This window comes from Dipodomys merriami, unplaced genomic scaffold (assembly GCF_024711535.1).
Source record: "Dipodomys merriami isolate MVZ:Mamm:240054 unplaced genomic scaffold, mDipMer1.0.p SCAF_29, whole genome shotgun sequence".
Taxonomy (NCBI): domain Eukaryota; kingdom Metazoa; phylum Chordata; class Mammalia; order Rodentia; family Heteromyidae; genus Dipodomys; species Dipodomys merriami.
In genome coordinates, this window is record NW_027204381.1 from 17,718,803 (window position 1) to 17,739,602 (window position 20,800).

The window sequence follows — 20,800 nt, forward strand, 5'->3', positions numbered from 1 at the left end:
TCCTCCGCCACTTGTTGCTCCCCGGGTCTTGGCAGCTCGGGAGCCGCAAGGAGGGGCGTTCACAGGCGCAGAGCCCTGCAGCACCCCCCGCCCGCACCCCGCCGCCGCCGCCCCCACCCCACCCCGCGCGGCCCCGGTCCCGGCGACTCGGACGGAGCGCGGCTGCCGAGCGAGCGAGCGTGGCGCGGTGGCGGGAAGGGAGGCCGGGCGCAGCGCGGCGCGGCGCGGCCGGTCCCTCCGCGGGGGAAAGAGCTCCGGCTCCCTTTTGTTAGCAAAAGCAAACACTGCCCTCTTCTTTCCCGACCGCGCCAGCGCGCCCGGAACACGGGCGAGCCAACCCCGGGAGCTCCGGCCGGGCGCTCGGCGTCCACCTCCAGCAGGCGCCGGGCGTGCGGAGAGACGCCCGCCCCTGGGCAAGATTCCCGAGACGGGCCCGGCACGCCGGGGGCGGGGGCGGGGGGCCGCCCGCAGGCCCCGCCGGGGGCCCGCCTGGCCGCAGAGGCCGCGAACGCCCCCTCCGGCTCCGGCAGCGGGGAGATCCGGAGTCCGCACCCCGCGCTCGCCGCGTAGCGGGCGGGCTGCGGGCTCCCCGCGCTTTCCCGCAGAGGCGGCGACAGCACCCCTCCCCCGCGCAGCCTCCGGCGGGGCCGGGCCGGGGAACTTTCCCTGCCTGGAGCCGGGCCAGGGAGACCCGCAGCCAGGCCGAGCCGAGCCCGAGGGGGGCCGAGGGGCTACGATCCGCCGCCGTGGGGAGGAAACACGGGAGGCGTGCAGTTCGGGGAGAAGGGACGCCCGGAGGAGCGCGGGGAGCCGGGCAGCCGAGCCGAGCCCCGGGCTGTGCGGGGGGCGGGGGGCACCCGCGAGGGTCGTCCGCCAGCGGGAGGCTTGGCGGGATGGAGAAGCGCTGGGGGCGGACGGGCAGCGCGGCGAGACCCGAGGACCTAAGTTGCGGGGACCACGCGAGTTTCGGAGGGTCCGGAAGGCACTGGGGGCGCCCCGGGCCCCCAGACTCCAGACCCCGGCCCCGGTCCTCACTCCACTCCGCACCCCGCGCCGAGCCGGGGAGAAAAGGTGTGGGTGCAGCCATCCCCGGGGGCGCTCATGCCCGGCCTGCGGGCCGGGGCGAGGGGCGCAACGACCCCGGGGCCCCCCGAGTTTCCCCTCCACGCTCCTGGGGCTTCGGATTTAGGAAGTGGGGGGGAGGTTGTCATGGAAACGTCCCCCCCTCTTCCACCGCCACGGCTTACTGGGGTGTCTGGGGGAAGATTTCGGGGCCAACCGGCCGGTGCCAACACCTACCTGTGGGGATCAGTGCCGCGGCCGAAAGGAGCAACAGCAGAAGCCGGAGCCGGAGCCCGGGAGGCGCCGCCGCCGCCGCCACAGCCGCTGCCGCCACACACTGGGATCCGCTCGGCAGCACAGCACTCGCCATGTCGGGCACCTGCCTCAGACTGGCGGCGGTGGCTGCCTCGGGAGCCCGAGCGGACAGCTAATGAGATGCTAATGACATGCGCTGGAGGCGGAGTCCGGACCGGCCAATCCCAATACTGTGAGCCCAACTCGGCTCTCGGAGGACTCGCCCCCTCCCCCACGCCGCCCCCCCAGCCCCAGGCGCGGCAGCGCGCCCGCGCCACCGAGGGGCGGGGCCGAGGGGCGGGGCGTATGCAAATGTGTTTACGTTGGAATTTGTCTTGCTTCTCCCGGATCAAGGAAAGAGTGTTCTCCTGGGTGCCTGGCGTGTGCGGGGCTCCGGCTCCTCCGGGGGGCGGGCCTAGCTTCCCGTACACCTCTACACCTTCCTTAGGAAATGTTTTGCAGCTGTCTCTGCATCAGATCGGGAGGGAGGACGGGAGAATCTCCTTCCCGAGGCGCCTCGGTTCCCCACATCGCTGGCCAAAACAAAAAAAAAAAACCTTGCACATGTCCGTCCCTCACCTCGCAGGAAGGAATAGAGCTTTGGGCACCCGGGGTTGCGCTGTAGTAGAGAGGGAGGCAGCAGGTCCCCGGATTGACAAAACAATCTGGGAGCAGTGCATGCGTGCTCTGCACGCCCGCCCGGCGGAACCAGCGAGCCGGCAGCGGGAGCGCGGGAGAGCCGGCTCGGCAGCCTAGTGGCTGACTTGAGCATAGTTGGGAGACCGGAGTCGGGGTCTTTGCTGTCGATCCTGGGGACAGGGAGATGGGGGAAGCGTGCACGCTCAGGCTCCCCGGTTTGTTGAGGATTTCCTTCTTGGTTTTAACGTGCATGTCTGTGTGTGATAGGTGCAATACATATTTAAGATTGCATGCACACACAACAACAACAAATCTACTGGAGGGAGTGGGCAGGAGTAAGGGGAATTGGACGGGGGTCGGGGGAAGCTGCTGGGAATCTAGGGATCGATCAGGATCCTTCTGGTCACAAACCCACTCCTCTGAGCCCCCAGTCCTCTCCCCTCCCCCCCCCCACCTCAAGGCAGCTGGGGACCAACAACAGGTGCTTTAGCTTACCAATGTGTCTGGGAGAAGTGCTCCTGTTGAAGTGACTTGAGACTCTGAACTCTTGTCTCCCCGAAATTACCTTTGCTTTCTTTTCAACCAGGCAGCTGGCTCTCTTGTCTGCTTTTTAATTACGTGTTTTCTTTCCCTCTAGAAGATCGTATGAGCTCTGCCCCTCTGTTGCTCAAGCAAGCATCAAATTGAAGGACGAGCCATATTAAGTGTAAAGGTTTATAATCATTTAGGTATTCATAGACTGCCAAACAATAAGATGTAGGAAATACAATTTGCATAATAAATATCAATATCGCAACAGCTAAAACAAACCATGACAAATTATCTGTGGCTAAATGACCAAGAGATGACTGAATGTAAAATACTGAATCTGAGTTATAGTCTAGAAAAATCATAGGGAGTTATTTCCCTAGCCCTCACACCTCAACAAAATAAAAAGAATAAATAAATAAGTAAAGAATACATATCAATAAAGGAAGTTGAGATCAGCCAACATACCAAATGAGTTACATTTTAAATCGGCCTCATATTATCCATTATGCATAAACTAATTTCAAGACTGCCTTGTCTTTGCAGGCCTGGATATTCTGCTCTGTAATCTGAAGCCTGGATGCAGGAGCTACATACAGGTAATCCTCCAGAAGTGAGTAAAGATCCAACAGTACTTGAAAACAGGAAACCAACACCACGTGGTCACCCCAATAGGGCTCAATCATCAAAATTCCACCTATTCTTATCATCTCTGGATTTGAAGCAATCAAGATTTTGGTTCCACCAAAAGCAGTACCTAAAACACAAAGGCCATCTCTATGTTGAAAGGGATATTTGAGCTGCCAAGTTGGTCCCACATGTCAGGAACACTACATTACATGTCAGAAGCACAGAACTGGGCACATAGTAATGTCAATATTTACTATTATGATTACTACTCTTGTGGGCTGGAGTTTGTGTTATGAATTTAGCATGCATAATCTCATTCAATCCTTGGCATAATCTTCAAGGTATAAACAAATACTATCTCTCATTTTAATATTTTTAATCACTGTCAGAAAGATTAAGTGCTGGCCCTAAAATCTAAGCATCTACTTTGCAAGCAGAACCATGCAACTAACCACTATGCTGTACTGTGGCTCAATAAATATCTGTTAAGTGAATGAATAAATTTCACATTATAAGACATGAATAATAAGCAAAGGATAGCTATATTTTTAACATAAGGTAAAATATGCCAGCCGCCCAGAAAAGTTTTTTTTTTTAATTAAATAACAGAATTGCTGTATACTCCCAAGGAAAAGCATTCCTCATAAGGCTGATGCTGTAAGAGAATGTAGCCAGGCCCCAATCCTCCCACACTGAGAACGCAGTATGGGGACATTGGAAGATGTGGAGTGTTTTCATCTCCCTTCATTCTCTTGGCACATCAAATGAACACCTACTCAAATTTCCAGTTGGCAAAGAACAGCACGGGACATTTCTATAAGAAATGCTAATGCTGTATGACTTTACCTCACTGGAGGAATGCAAATAGCTTTAGAAATTTCTGCTGAAATACCACCTGTGCCATAGATTAGGGAACTTGCCCCCTTTCCCAGGTACAGGAGCTACATTCTAGATACCTTTCACATTGGGAGTTATGTGGGAATCAGAGGTGAAGGTTTAGGGTTAAGCTATTGTTCCTCCATCCACTAGCCGTGCTCCTCTCCCACCCCCAGCTCTTTCACACTCAGGATGTCGCCAAGTGATTTAACATATGGAACATGTGAAGAACGTATCAGATTCTCACAGCCGCTAAGTACAAGTTATGACTACTCTGGCTTTCTCATAGTAAAGCTCGTCATTTTCTGCTCCGTGGACTAGAACTCCTCGCCAAGTACAAGTTCCAACATTTTCCCCCTTGCTACATGGATTGAACCAGTTTTAAAACCCAGATGGTGTTTTTGCCATTTATAACTGATAATCAATTGTTTTGTGAATTTAATTTTTCAAGAAAGAACCGAAATACTTATCAGAATTACAATCTGGGTGCTACTTGTGTTAGAATGAAATTCACACACACACACACACACACACACACACACACACACACACACACACACACACAAAGCACTAAGAGCCCAGTCCTTTTCCTTCTTTTCTTTTTTGAGAAACTTTAAAGAGAGAAAGAGAGGCTTTATATTATTGCCTTCACTAAAACAGTTGAGAAATGTGGGTAAACATGTGAAAAATAAGCATTGAGGGAGGATTCATGCTTGGGGGAAATATATCAGTGATAATGACAACTAGTAACATCTTGCTTGTTAAAATTTGTAAAACAAAAGCAAAGAAAAAAACAAAGAAAAATTATTAGGAGGAGGAACAAAATTCATGTGGTGAATCTCTCAGCTCAATGTGATAGAATTTAGACTTGGAGCCTTCAAGAGGTGATTGGATCTTAGATAAGATCAGGAGAGTAAGAACTCCATTCTGGTATCACAATGGTCTTATGAAAAGAGGAGGAGTGGCCCACTCCTGTATTCCTTAGTTACTCAGGAGGCAGAGATCTGAGGATCATGGTTCAAAGCTAGCCTGGGCAGGGGAGTCCATGAAACTCTTTTCTCCACTTAACCAGCAAAAATGGGAAATAGAGCTGTGGGTCAAGTGATAGAGTTCCAGCAATGAGTAGAAAAGCTAAAGGACAGTGTTCAGGACTGGAGATCAAGTCCCAGCACAGGCACTAAATAAACAAATAAGTATGAAACACCAGAGTTTTTCCTCTCCCTTAGCCTACACAAAAGGAAGGCCATCTGAGCACATGGCATCTGGTGCCCTCAGCAAGCCTGGATGAGGATGCTTAACTGAATCTAGTTATTTTGGCACTTAGATCTTAGACTTCTCATCTGGAGAAATGATAGGAAATAAATTTCAGTCGTTCAAGCCACTTAGACTACAATACTTAGGCTGTTACAGCAGACTGAGTAGACAAAACAATCCTATGTTTCAATTTCCATTATCAAAATCTGGATTAAAATTATTATAGATAGCAATACTCACATAAAAATTTCTATAAGTTAAAGTAATTGAGCATCCTATTAGATTATTGGACTGCACACACTCTTATTAGAATGTACATTCTTATATTCTTTTTCTTTGCAAGAGAGAGGGGAATCTTTAAGAAATACAAAGCCGGCCTTAAATCCATATTCCTAAATGAGTAACACTTTATCCAAAGGTTTATTCTTCTAAAGTCACAGTGTTGACAATAAACTCTTGGATATCAGTTTGAAAGAACGTAATGAAGTAGGTTGTAGAAAACTATACATAAAGTGGGTTAGGGTGCCGTGCCTAAGGGACCCAGTCATAGTTTCTTCCAATCACATATTTAGGAATATATTCAAATATAAGTGGTTGATCCAAATACACACTCACCAAAGAAAAAGGAATTTACACAGGGTCCCTAGGGAACAGGCCCTATTAAATTCCGTAAATAGAGAGCTATATGAAAAGCTGCATCTACCATCCAGGAACTCAAGTATGATAGGGGAGAGAGAAACATGCCACAATGCTTATATACCACACATGTTTTATAATATGTGCACGGAGCTCTATGTAAACAGAAATGGAAGGCAACTAAATATTCTCAGAAGAGAAGTATGAATACATATCATGGGAGAATATTCTTCAGCTGAGTCTTGGAAATTAAATAAGACTCCTTGCAATAGACTGGGATACTGTTGGGATAAAGGCAAGATTGGTCTAGAGACACATCATTCATAAGGCTCAGTAGCTTAGGAAAGCTATTGGGGAATTACAAGTAGAATGGCTGGTTTACAGGTTACCAGAGGACAAATGGCAAGAGAAGAAGCTAGAAAAAGAAAATACATAGGGACTAGGCCATGCTTTGCTAAGAAGTTTCTATAGTTTACTAAAGGTAATGGAAATCCACTAAGCTAGTAGAATCTCATGACCATTTTATTCTGGTGGATAGGATGACTAATGAATGCTACCCTTGTATTGCAGTAAGTATTAGCACTAGTCACCGATGACAGGAACGGAGGTATCCAATAGGTCTGTTGGAAGCCTGCTGTTTGCTTGAGGGATGAGCACTGTGGAGAAGATGATCATTTCACTGTGGGACACCATTGGCTTTGAAATGTCGATGTAATATTCAGCCAGGCAATAAATCATCTAGATTTATTGGTCTAGAATTTAGAAGACCCCCCCCCCAAGCTGGAATCAAGAGCATATAGGTAGAAGTTAAAATTATGGACACAGAATGTACAGGGGGTGGAGAAGTCTCCTGGAGGGGGTATAGTGGAGGAATAGCTGAGCGTTAGTAGCTCATACCTGTAATCTTAAATGCTCAGGAAGCTGAGATCTGAGGATTGTGGTTCAAAGCCAGCCAGGGAAGGAAAGGCTGTAAGACTATTGGCTCCAACAAACTGCTCAGAAAAAGCCAGAAGTAGTGCTGTGGCTCAAGTGCTAAAGAGCTAGCCTTGAGCAAAAGAAGCTCAGCAGTAGTGCCCAGGCCCCAAGTTTAAGCCCCAAGATAGGCACCAAAAAACAACAACAACAAAAAGCCACTGATATATACACCAGTTCTTTCTGGGGTGAATGCAGCTCCAAACAGAGAGTCCCAGGAATACAGAGAGACCAAAACAAGCAAAGAAGCAAAGGAAGAAAGGAGCAGTAAATAACCATGCCAATTGCTAAAATGAGGTCAAAGACTATTGGACATTGGCATTAGAGATAAAATCCCATTATGCTGAGGTCCAGTGTGTGACCAGCTTCACATCTGTGTAAACAGTTTGATTAAAGTTTGACCAAACAAAGCAAGGGCTGTGTGCTAATTTTACTTATCTTGCCAACAGGGCAGGAAGCTGTGATTTGCTAGTGATTTTCTCATATGGAAAAATAGCTTTCGAGTTTTTCAATCTGACATCCAATTTCATTGACACTGACAGACAGCCTTGGGTGGGATAGAGGGACTGTCACCATTGGGGTAACTCAACTAATTATCACATACAGACCTTGGTTTTTTTTATTTCTAAGCTAAAATATGATTGGTCATAATACTGCAAAAGTTTTCCTTCATACTTTAAAAGTCATATTTTCCTGAGATGATATCATAATTGTCAGATGAGGTTCTATGATAATTCCATAACAGTACAACACAACTTCCCGGGCAGCAGGATTTCAGAAAGATCCATTAAACACAGACATTGATATCTATAGATTTTCATAAAGCTGCAATATAAAATAGCCATATTATGAATATGAGATTGTATCGCTCATGCTGCTAAGAGATGACAATGGTAATAAAACTCTTTGTAATATGGGTTGTAAACAGGACAAGTTCTGAATAGAAATTGTCTTGATCATCTATCTTGCAGTCCCAAACAGGAAAAGTTTTTAGGAGAATGTTCTCAAAATCGCATCCTTGAGGTCTTGTGATGGTCCTGTGTAAGCTTTTGTGTTTTTTCCTTATGGTCTCAAGGAACACTCAAATTTCTCAAATGCATTTTCTTTTTCTTTTTTTTTTAATTTTATTTTATTTGTGAACATACTGTACAGAGGGGTTACAATTACATGGGCAGGATAATGCGTACATTTCTTACCAAGCATTGCAGCCTCCTCCTTTTGTTTACCCTTCACGTCCCTTCCCAGCCTCCCCCCTCCCCCACCAATCCCAATCCTTCTCTCAAATGCATTTGCAATTGGATATTTGGCTTTTGTTTCTTCTTCATTCTTGTTATCTCCTGCCTGAGTAATGCACTTCTGAGGGATTGGTATTTTTGTGTTCATCTTTCAAACTCTGTCACCTTAAATCAAACTCTTGTCTGACTTTCAGCATATACCAATCTTTACATTTCCAAACATGTAGTTTAGCGATGCATTTCACATTGAAGTCAATGTCTGGCTAAATCCTATGTAACTGTTTGAAAATGTAGGTTTTTTTTTTTCAAAAGAGTTCCAGAAGAGGAATAATCATCTTACTCTTTGGCAGATTAAAATAGTTCTTTTTTTCTTCTGAAAGTTATTTTGACTCTCCGGGGATGCCTTTTTCTCAGCCAGCAGGAACCCCACGTGGTACTTTGAATATCTCCTTTTACCTGTCTCCAGGTTATGAAGAACTGAAGTTCAGCTTGTTTAAAGATCATGTTTTGAAGAAAAGCAAGGCTTAATTTCAGTCTTTCATGTTCTTTGACAGCATTGTCACTTGCTAAACTATTTCTCTAAGAGTTTTCGTTACAGTACTAATAACTCTCTATATATTTTATTTATGCAGTGTGGTCTGTAATGAATAACACATTTATGCAAACATCCCAATGTATCTATGAGATGCCAATATGCAGAAAGGCAATCTCTCCTACAGGGCAGTTAATAAAATATAGTAAATGGCATATAGTTCCAGAGGCAATTAGTACAGTTCGCGACTTCAATTACCAAAACAAAAAACAAAAAAAAAAACCTTATGATTTCTAGTAATTGTTATTTATCTTTCATTTGAAGTGTTCCTCTTGTCTGTATCAGTTTTGGCCTAGAAATAGCATTATTAATGGGGAAAGTATACAGCTTCCATTCACGGCTCTAGGGTGAGAAAGAAAAATTGAAGGTCAGGACCCTAAAGCTAACTATTCTTCTTAGGGAGCTACTCCATGGAACTTTGGATTGATCTGCTATGCCAGCCACTTATGTCCTCCCACCAGAGCCAATTACCTGGCTTTTCAGTTCATATAGTCAACATGACTGGTACATTTTGCTTGCTAATGTGAAGGAAGAGAAAAATCTCATCATGTCAATTCTGACTTGGAAAAGGTTACTAATTCTGAGTTGGGAAGGTCTCTGGCATATTAGTCTCCTCAAAGAGGTATTTTGAAGGTCTCTGGCATATTAGTCTCCTCAAAGAGGTATTTTGTAAAGCATAATCATCTTACCAGCAGATGCCACCAACTCATTTTTTCCTTCCCTACCTCCTTGATCACAGAACAAGCTCCTGGGTCACTGGTCCAGGCTTCTATCTCCAGACAGTGACAATACATCAGTGTCCTAATAGTAAGGGCTCTCCCAAAGATGCTAACCAGGGATAGTACTACCATGGCACTAGATATTTAAATGACTCTGTCCCTTCCTTGAAAACTTACAAGGCATCTATCACACTTATATTCAGGGAAACAATGTTATGCTGCTAAATTACATGTGTTCAGCATCTATTGCAAATAGAATTTCTGATTTACAATTTACAAAATTATCTCTTCCACCCTCTGGGTTTGCATTGTAGCTCATCCAGGGGCTTTTATTCAATATGTGTTTTGTTATAAAGATGTAAAAGCAAAGGCCCCTCTTCTGTCTTTCCCCCTCCTCTCTAGAATGCTCTAATAAAAACAGCATCTTTTGATTGAGAGGAAATCCTATTGAGGACCTAACGGCCTGTCATCATAGGGACATCACTTCTTCATTATCTGATTCTTCTCCCAATTGGCAGTGCTTTACAGAGAGCCACATCCTTTCTAAAGCAATGATGAAGAGGTGTTGGGAATTAACAGAGGAGCCCCTAGTCAGTGAACTCCTTGGATTGCCATGGTTGTGACTTTTAAAGCCAGTTCCAAGGAACTCAGCCTTTTTATCTTCAAATGTTCAAAATTAATTTGCCGAGCCACACAGATGGGCTTTCTTCCTTCACTAAAATTGACTCTAAAATCACTCAAGTTTAGACTATGCTTTCCATACAAAACCAGAGGGGTAGTTATTTCTAGGCGCCCTCCCCCTTCTCCTTTATGATATCATTAGTTTATTTATTTTGAATAATTGAGAAACGAGGTATGCTCTCCAGAGGGCAAGAGGGCTCCGGATAATGCACAACCATTGAGCACACAGACCAGCTCAACTCAATTATCTGGGGTCTGGGGAGACTCCGACCTGCTCATTTCTGTTTCTCAGAGGCAGGCTAAAAATCACCCAAATGGAACTGGTCTGCTGAATCAGGTTACAATGGCCAATTCCATATTCTCATCATTTCAAAAGATTGCTCCTCTACTGTGAAAGGCATTGCAAATAAACACACACTCAAATAAATAAATAAATAGTCCACTTTCTCCCTGGAAAGACACAAACTTAAGGATAGCTTGGCACCTTCTTACCCAAGTATTTCTTGTAAAACCCTATAAGTCCGAATCACCAAACAGGCACTCAGAGGACACCCCAGAAATTAGAAGAGCAGGAAAATTACCATGGCTCTCTACTCGTAATAAAGTCTTTTTATTTCAGGATTTGTATAGGCTGTCTTTTCATATCTCTAAACCCCCATATGATACATTATTTACAAACACTTTGCATTTCTGTTAATCCTTCTGCTCTTGAAGAAGTTACCATGTTCTAGAGACTAGTTGCTCATTCTGTTGATTATGAAGCTTATTTATGAAGTGAGGGAGAAAGCCAAAAAACAGTAGGAAATTAATATTTGGAGAATACTATGTGCCAGGAGATGTGCTGAGTTCCTTAAATGCATAATCTATCTTTTTGAGTAGCACTTTCCTTTATTTCCCCACTAATAGGCATGTTATTCTAAAGGCCATTTCTGACAGAAATTTTAAAATCGGCTTATTTTGATCCTAAAAATAAGGTTAAGGGAATGCTATTTGAATTTTTACGGAAGGGATCTAGATTGTCATACTACTTTACCAGATAAAAGAAATAAAATAGATAGGATCTGTATTCAAATACTGTATTACTATTTTTCCTTGGTCAGTTGGAAATGCATTTTGACAAAGGTATATACATTTTAATCAGAGCTGAGAAGTGTGGAATAAGAAAAAGAAGCATGAATATTTCTCCCAAGCTTTAAGATTATTTCCCTTAATATGTATCTCTCTGAAGCTCAAATGTTGAATGGACTTGCCTTCATCTTCCTTCACAATTGCTTTCTTGGGTATTTTAAAATTAATCAGTCAAACAAATATTTATTGACCAATATATGATAGTAGGCACTTGGAAGGATGAAAGCTATAAGACATATCTCTCAGCTCGAGAAATATATAATCGAGTTCAAGAGGCAAGATCTGTAAGAAGTTAACAGCTGAAGCCTATATATGAAAAGCATCGAGTTTGTAGCGGAATAAGGGTAGGCTAGTATATTTAAATCTGTTAAATGATTCCTCGTTGTGCAGACATAAGTAAGCAGAGAGCCAGCTTAGTTCCCCCATCGTAATGAAATCATAAGACCTTATATAACAATTCACTATAAATGCAACCAATTTTTTTTAAAAGCATGGCATCTATATATCCAAACAGTATCCCTATTAATGTTTCTGTCTCATTATTCTGACTTGTCAAGTTGAAAAAGATTTTAAAAAACAAGACTAAAACTAGATGTTAAATTTGCATATGAGTTCAGTTACTAAGAAAAAGTACATTCTTACTGTTCTCTCCTTTCTTCCCTTTCAAAAACCTGAAGGCCACAGTGATTGAATGATCCTGTCCCCAACACCAAGGACCTAATCCCTAATCCCTGAAAACTATGCATGCTGCTTTAGAAGGAAAGGAAGCGTGTGCAGATGTGACTAAGGTAAGGCTCTTTTAATGGGGATGGGGAAATTAGCCATGGGGATCCTAAGTGCAATCCAATCACCATTATCTGTGTGAGAGGAAGGTAGAGGAAGATCTGACATATACACAGAAGAGAAGGTGCCTGTAAAGACACGAATGATTTGAAGATGCTGGCCGTGAACTCTGGATTGACAAGACCACAAACCAAGAAATGCCAGCAGCTCCTTGAAGCTGGAAGAGACAAGGAATCGCTTCTCCTTGGAGCTTCCAGAGGCAATGCAGCCTTGCCCACACCGTGATTGGTGAAACAGATTTTGGACTTTTGGCTTCCAGAAGCATAAGAGATTGCATTTCTTTCATCTCAAGACACTGAGCGTCCTGGTGATTTGATACAGCAGCTTGGGAAGCAAACAAAGACACTAATGTTTATTGACTGCTCTCTCTGAACCAGTTATTCTATAGAAGACATCACATTTAATTCTTGTAATAACTATCATCATCATTATTATTCGGATGGGGAACTCACAGCTCAGAGTAACTTGGAAAGGTCTAGTTGATTTTAAAGCCCATCTGCTTTACATGATGCCATATTTTCTCCATGCCTTCCTTTTCCCTTGGTTGATATAAAGTATTACCAGCTTCAACATGTACCTGTACAATTGATTTCATTATTCTGTGTTCAACAGGTCCTTTCCTAATCCACCATAGATGCTCAGATACTGACAATAAAAACTCAGGGGGAAAATAGTATATCAAGTCAAGTAAGTCAGGCTTAGAGAGACAAAGCACATGTATTTTCTCTCATATGTGGACATTAGATTTAAATTAAAAATATATGTAAACATATATGAGGTTATAATGCATATATACATTAATTTATTAAGTAAAGTATGGAATATTCAGGGGAGGATTCTAATAGTATAACTCCTTTGAACAATGAACTTGCAGTATAATAAAATGAATTCAAGGATGCTGGAGCTTGTGGTGTGTGTGTGGGGGCGGGGCAAGGGGAGACATTGGGATCAACAGGTAAGGGTAGAGGAATAGAGAGAGGAAGGGTAGGTGAATGCAGTCATAATGTTCAACTGCAGATAGGTAAATTGAGAGGATGTATGCGGTGGGGAGAAATGGGGGAGAACAAGGGAAGGGGTGATATGGGTCAAGATGCACTGTACTCACAGACACATTGAAATGCAATCCCTTTACGCAGCTACTAAGGATAATCAAAATAATTAATCTTAAAAATAAAAACAAAATACAAAAAAAAAGTAGCAAGGAGAAAACAGCAACAACCATCTCAACCCCATTGCGTTCTTGGTGTGGAAGCTGGCAGTGGGAAGCATCCCATGGCACAGGCCCATATAGTTGGATCCTACCTTCCTAGGCAAGTCATGTCTAAGCACCAGAGTGAAAATTTCCTCCCAGCTACTGTTGCAAACACGTGGATCTGCAAACAGTGTGCACTGCTAGTTAACATATTGGCAAAGGAGGCTTTCTGATGGAGAGAAGGGGATGGGGGGGGGGAGTTAAGCTTGTCTCCTTTTCCACTTCTTCTCTTTGATGGCTACCCTGGCTTTGAAGTTGGGCAAATACACAGCATGGTAGGAGGGGATGCCAGCTGCCCAGACACTACTGGCAGAAGACTGAAGAGCTGTTACCTTTCCTGCCCAGCCTGGGAGGTGTGCCCTATTGCAATGCATCTTCCCTGGGGGTATTCCACACTGAGAGATGCCAAATATCAAATCTCAACTGGTGTCCTTGGTGCTGAGGTCTTAAGCAGGACCATCTAGGGACAAAGGTTTTCAGACTCCAGCCTCAGTCTTCTCAACTACTCTTCCCCATTTGAGGTCATCGTCTGTGACACCAGAAAACCCAGTGGGAAAGACTTTGGTCTCCTTTTTGCTTATTTACTCCCTTTTCCCTGCACCGTTTCCTTTGAAAATGAATTGGAATTGTGCTTCCAATTTCAGGGAGTGACCCCTCTACCTCTTCTTTCTTTTCTATTAAAATGTAAACTTCTACTTGACTTTCAATGTGCTGGGCTCATTTCGGGTGCTAAAGAAGTGAGTCTCAGACGAGGCATGGGAGGGACAATAGGCAGGTAGCAAAGCATTGGTTTTCAAGCTTGAACGAGCACTGGCATCATCTAGAAGGTGATAACTGGATCCACCCCCAGAGTTTCTGATTCAGTTCTCTGGGATGAGGCTCCAGAATTCTCACTTCTACATCAAGCACATTTCCTAGCCACGTTGCTGCTGTGGTCCTGGGTGCTAGTATCAACAAGAGGATTTATAATTTATATTTTAGAAATAGTGTTTGTTCATTTTAAAAATAAATAAGCAATTGAGGCTACATGGGGCAATGTACAATGGAGGATACATACATATGTATGTGGATCTATGTATACATATATGAAATGTATATATCAGATATATATCTGAATATATGTACATATAACATATTATATATAACATGTGTATGCATATATACATACTTATATATCACAGGTTATGTGAATATGAGTAATTTCTGTGTGAAGCATGTTCAACTATATCATTTCTTTTCATCCTTCCTTTAAATTCCCCATGAAGCAGCAGTGTTTCTACAACCATAAAGTCTAAGATCTGTCCGTTGGGGCTTAGTTGAAATAACCAATCTTCCCATTTGGTTAGCTCACTTTAAGCACTCCAAGACTCATTGCTTCATCCTTAACACTGAACTGCTAGAGGGGTACTTGATGCTAGGGTGGTGGGGCTGAATGGAGATCATGCAGGAAAAGTGCTTCGCACAATGACATGTGTGTGGTAAACATCCCCATGAACACAGGTGCTATTGTATTAGGTCCACAGACCATGCAAGGAAAGAACAAGGGACCTGAACCTGCTCAAGGACCCCCAACCTGCTGGGGACAGGGCTGAGCCTCTAGTGCTTCAGCTTCTTGATTTCCAGGCATGGATTCCCATTTGGATAATTTCAGCGCATTGCAGATTCTATAGGCAAGCTTTGGGGATGGTGGTACCTCAGCTAATGAAGCCTCAGGGAATGGAGCTCTTTTATTCCACATTTTGAAAGCAAACAACAAAAAAAACCGCCATAAATCATTTGAAGAAAAGCTGCATGTATTCACAGCTGCCCATGACAAAAATACCTCTGAGCACAGCTTCTATTTGTCCCTTCCCAGTTGAATGTAAATAGGGCTCATCCTAAGCAAATCTGTAAAGATGAGGAAGGTTCCTTTTTTTCCACCTCAGTGGCAAGTGTCAGGTGGCCTCTTTCCTCCGTTTCCTTTCAAAATAAGAGGGTGCCTATTCTCAGTCATGCATTCTTCCTGGTAGATTGAATGTAGAGTGAGTGCATGTTAATATACAACCACATCTGTACCTCAAACCTTTTTTTAAATTGAATTATGGGACCTAAAACTTGGTCTTCATTTACATGAATTTTAGGCATTAGCTGTTGGGCAGGGTTCTCTTAGAACCTAAAGGCTGGTGACTTGGTGGGGAGGCATAGGATAGTAGTGGCTGTTCCCAGAATCTCTAAGACAAACCCCAAAGCTCTCGGAGTAAACATATAGAGAAAATAATGTGTTTATCTTGCAAACCGAATTTGGGAACAAATAATCAAAGCCCATCCAACGCTGTTGCTATTCCTAAAGCCTCCTGTATTGAAATCTGGAATTGTGTCACTTTTCTTCCTAGTCACTCCATAAATATATATATATATATATATATATATATATATATATATATATGTACATATACATATATATACATATATATGCATATATATAGTCACTATATATATATTCATTTTACTAGAAATTATGGTCCTTCCTCCAGCCTAGCATATTCACTTAGACAAATGACAGCCTTCTTCAGTCTCAGACCCCTTAGTTTTGCAATAGAAATACCATCCCCTTCATTGGGAACCATCAGAATGACAGAAGCTAAGGCTCTGAGGACAAAGCCTGTACCAGCACCTTGTGGGTACTCAACAAATTCTCACTCATTCCATTTGTCACTTTACCATTTGGTCAGTCATTAAAACAAACATTCCTGTTTGTTTTAGGTGTGCCAGGCTCCACACTGGCCACCAGAAAATACCATGCTGAGCAAGGCTGGGTTCTTCTTATGATGTATATAGTCTAGCTCAGTGGTTCCCAGCCTTGACTAAGCAGCACAACCTCTGGCAGAAACAACATCTGCTGGACCCCACCCTAAGCCTCTGATGTGGCTTCTGTGGGAAGGAGATTATTTCATTTGCTAACAGTCCCAGGGATGCTTCTGAAGCACTGTCCAAATTGAGAACCACACCAGGGCTTCAAACTCTTCTCATCCCTTCTGCCAGTGTTCTGGCAACATCAATCTGCTTTTTCCTCCCCTGTCCTCTACCCCAAGGAAACATCACTGTTTTAACTTTTCAGGTACATTCTTTGTTATTGTAGTTACTTCTTTATATTTTGCTTTGTGTTTAATACTGTTTTGGTCATGTCCTGGGGCTTGAACTCAGGGCCTGGGCATTGTTCCTGAGTTTCTTTGCTTAAGGCTAGCACTCTACCACTTGAGCCACAGCTTTTTCTGTTTATGTGGTACTGATGAATTGAACCTGGGGCTTCATGCATAGTAGGCAAGCACTCTGCCACTAAGCCACATTCCCAGCCCTCATGAACTCTTCCATTTTCCTTCTCTAGTATCTCTAGTGTAGTGTCTCAAGTATGGTGTCCAGTTCCCCTTCTGTCTGAATATTTCTCCAATTCAAGGACAAACCAGGCCTGACCCTGATTAGCTTCTGACGTAAGATGAGACTGAACATGGTCAGGATGATAAGACAGGAGATCTCTCTATAGATTTCTAGGTCTGATAGTGATGATTATAACTTAGAAGTTTGTTACTGAGAGATCCATTTTCTTCATTAGTAATGCTTATGCATATAGACTTAACTATGTTCTCTGGGTGATAGCTACTATTCTAGAATAATCATATCATTTCTGAATCCTTTGCTCTTCATATCAATTAAGGTTCATATCAATTGGGCTCATATCAATGAAGGTAATCAATTTGTCATTGTTTGAAGCTCCAGTTTCCCATTCTTACCAAGAGACTTACTAATTGTCAAAAAGATACCTTTCAGTGCCAAAGGCCTTATGATTACTAAGTTCATACCAAGTGCTGTAATTATGAGGATGATTTATCATTCAAGTAGTCCTTATAATACAACCAAGTCCTTCAAAGATCCATTCAATTTAGCTCTGAATCAATACCAAATGTTATCCAAAAGTCAAGTTCTGTTATAAGACACTAGACCCATGACTGATCAATAGACAGACAGATAGATATGTGGGCTATGGGCTGGTCAGTTATAATTCTAAGCTGCCAGTTTAAAGAGAAAAAAAAGTAAGAAGATGAAAAAGAAGAAAAGAAAGGAAGAAAAAGGTTAAAATCCCTAGATTGGATGGAATGAGCTGAAGTGTTTTCAAATGGATTTGAGAAACTGAACGGTTCCCAGGCGGAAAGATAAAATGTGAAGCTGCAGTCAGTCTGGCTTTCTGGCTCGCCTAACCTTTTTACTGCTGGATAATGAGGAATCAGCTATAATTTAGACACAGTATTTTTCCCCTTCAGATTATATTGAGGTTGGGGGAGACAGGAAAGGCAGAACATGTCACTTTACAGTCTTGCATTGTCTCTCTCCTTCTCCAGCCAAGGAGAGAGGTATGCTCTCCCCTGGGGGTACACTGGGGAGGCATGGGCTTCTGTAGGCCATGCCGTTGTGACAAATTCCAAGTCATGAAGGTGCTTGAGTTGAATTTATTACAATTGGAAGAAAAATAATTGTAATCTTTATGAGCCAACAGCATGGAGCCTTAGAATAAGAGAAAGAAGGATCATTTCAAATTCAAAGTAAATTAGATTATAGGGGTCAAATAGTCAGCAGACACAGGATGCCTTCAGAAACATGGGTATTTGACAACCTTGGCCCCACCCCTCCAGTTTTGTATTAACATCTAAGTTAAAAAAATACATTTAATATTTTTGTGGAGCGACAGGATCCTAAAATGCCAAATGGAAAATGTTTGGGAAAAGAATGATCTACCAAGAGAATTCACTGATCTGTGCTAAGCCAGGACTTGTCTTGATTGACTGTATCTATAAGGAACCTCACTCTGTCATCTGGTTGAATGCCAGTTTTTAATTAAGAACACACCCAAACCCTACAGGAGAGGGTGACTCATTTTCAAGTTTCTTTGTAGAAGGAGATTTTTTAGCTCCTTCAGTTGTTCACGCTGGTATTCAATCTCTGAGCAAGACCAATAAACTTTGCCTTGTGTGTTATACAATTTTGGCCTTGCAGTTTGAGTTGGTCTCTAGATTGTCCTTTCCTTTGCTGTCTATCTTTCAAAACCAAATGCCACCAACACTGCTTTTACCTCGGATATTATCTATTGTTAAGTTTTACTCACTACCAGACATCTTTCCCATAATATAATTTGCTCTTTAAGGACATGTATGCATTGACATCTGTAGGTAATTAATACAATACATAAATAGGAGACATATCCCTCCTCATTTTCAACCCCAAGCAATGCTCTGTGTAATTATCCCCAATATCCTTGAATCTCTTCTTTTCCATCTCCCATTCTTCTGTTGCTTATAAACTCAGCAAAGGAATGGGAAGGAGCTTCTAGCTCAAATTCAGCTATGAACTGTAATCCATTGGAAACTGAAATAAGGAATTTGAACCTAACTTTAGGGATGAAATGAATAGGTTTGGGACTCCAAAGACTAAATAAATAGACAATATTTTCTGTTCTTCTGAAGGCTCAGCATTGGAACAATGGGTGGCCAAAACTTCAAAGCATTTTCTGTTTTAGCTTTGTCAAATCTGTGAATATAAACAATACTTGCCTTTTCTCCAATGGTCTCAACACACCTTGTTAACACATCACAACAATTACCCCCACTGCAGAGGCAAAAAGTGGAATTAGCATTAGGAATTGGGCCAAGTTATTCTCAGCAGTAATGGCCAGAATTTGAGTCAAAGCTCTCTACCTCCCCAAACTGTTTATTTTTCAGCCAATTTGTCCCAAAGGGACCTCTCCTGCCCCTTTCACCAGCATCTCCCTTGAAACACAAATGGGCCATGAAGACCCACAGCTCTGGAATAATAATTTCTCTCCTCTCCAGAAAGGTCTCTGTGGAGATTCTCTGTGCCAAGTGGAGGTTTAGATGATCCAAATATTTAAGTGCATATTGATTGCAGTCAGATACTGTACCCTGACCTGCATCACAAGCCCCAGACTGTATTTCTCTGGAATACTAGCTTTTTATGTATTAACCTTCCACCACCTCCCTGTGGAACAGAGCACAGGCCAAAATCAAAGGCCCAGACAGGGGGTCAAAGTTTTACCTATTAAGCTGTGCAGGAGCTTGACCTTGAGAACCGAGTTTTGCATTAACTTAATATTTTTTTGCTATGGATTCTCTAAAGAATCTAAATAAGCTGGACAATCATCTGCATAATTATTTTTAAAGACAAAGATTTATTTTTTTTAAAAAAAGGAAAACACCAGAAGTGCAAAGCTCTCTCTTTACCCCAAGTTGTGAGGTCATGCTATGATTGACTCATGTCCAGCTCTCATTGTAGGAAGTGGACAGATGCCAAGGAATGCAAGCTCTATAGAAGGAGGGAGAAAGAAGCTTTCAGGGTGGAGGGAGTCAAAGATGATGTCAAGGCCATATAAGATGATGCTAAGTGAAATGAACCCCAAGATATGGACACAAGAGGTCGGTCTTTATTGTTATTGTTTTTAAAGTACAATATGATTTTTTGTTGTTGTATGTTCTTTTCCCTATGGCATATCCCCCATTGTCACTGTACTTGATTTTGGTACTCTGCATCTTGTATATACATTTATCTAATCTGGGGAGGGGAAGGGGAATAACAAAACACTGAAACAAGGACACAGGATGACCCATTACAACAAGGATACCCACAGGACAGTATACTGGAAACAAACTTTACAACTTCAGGTGGTGGGTGGGGTAGGGAGGAGTATGGGAGGCGAGGGAGGGATAGGGGGACAACAATAAAGAAGGGAAGGGGTAACAATGATCGACAAGTAATGTACTCATTGCCTTACTCGTGTAACTGTAACCCCTCTTTATAATAAAAAAAAGATGTCAAGGACTCACAGAATTATAAATCATAGATTGGTAAGTAAATAAAATTGTCTGGTTCAAGCTGCTTGTCTTCAAAGAAACACTTTAGAATTTCTGATGTCTGGGGAAACTGAGACTCAGATGAAGTTATTGGTTACATGATCTACCCAAGCTCACACAAGTAGTGTCAAGCGTCTTGCTTCCAAGTACTGAGCTAGCAAAGGAAAGCTCAGCTCAGCCACAGAAGAGCAGAAAATACACATTCTGTTACCAGCAACAAACTACTTTCAGGCAAGATGACTCTAGTTATAAAATTAATGTTATTCTTTTTCCCAGAAAGGTCTTTTACAATGGAGGATGGAGCAATACAATCAAAATCTCTGTCCAAGAAACATGAGGTACACAGAGGATGCGATGTCATCAAGGACAGGCTGGCAAGGAGCCTTCCGGAAGCTTCATGGACTTCAAACTAAATTATTATTGTGACTTCAATCAGCAGATGGGAGTCTGCAAACAATAATGTTTACGAGGTAATCTCCATTCTAAGTAATTGAAATTTCCCAAGAGCCAATTGGTGGGAAAGGGTATAAGCCACTGCGGGAAAGATACACCTGTTTCTAAGTATC

At 42.9% G+C, this 20,800-nt stretch overlaps 1 protein-coding gene across 6 annotated transcripts in view; it reads right to left on the minus strand.

The window, feature by feature from the left end:
* Positions 1 to 1,632, minus strand: part of Cadm1 (cell adhesion molecule 1) — a 319,918-nt gene extending 318,286 nt beyond the window's left edge. For 2 of the 6 annotated variants that reach the window (XM_070038519.1, XM_070038518.1), the window contains exon 1: positions 1,300 to 1,544. In XM_070038519.1, coding sequence (XP_069894620.1) covers positions 1,300 to 1,432 — 133 coding nt within the window. In that variant the 5' untranslated portion in view covers positions 1,433 to 1,544. Of the gene's footprint in view, positions 1 to 1,299 lie in introns of all 6 variants that reach the window. The other 4 variants (XM_070038521.1, XM_070038520.1, XM_070038517.1 and 1 more) reach the window with 4 other exon arrangements.
* Between the last annotated feature and the right edge of the window lie 19,168 nt (positions 1,633 to 20,800).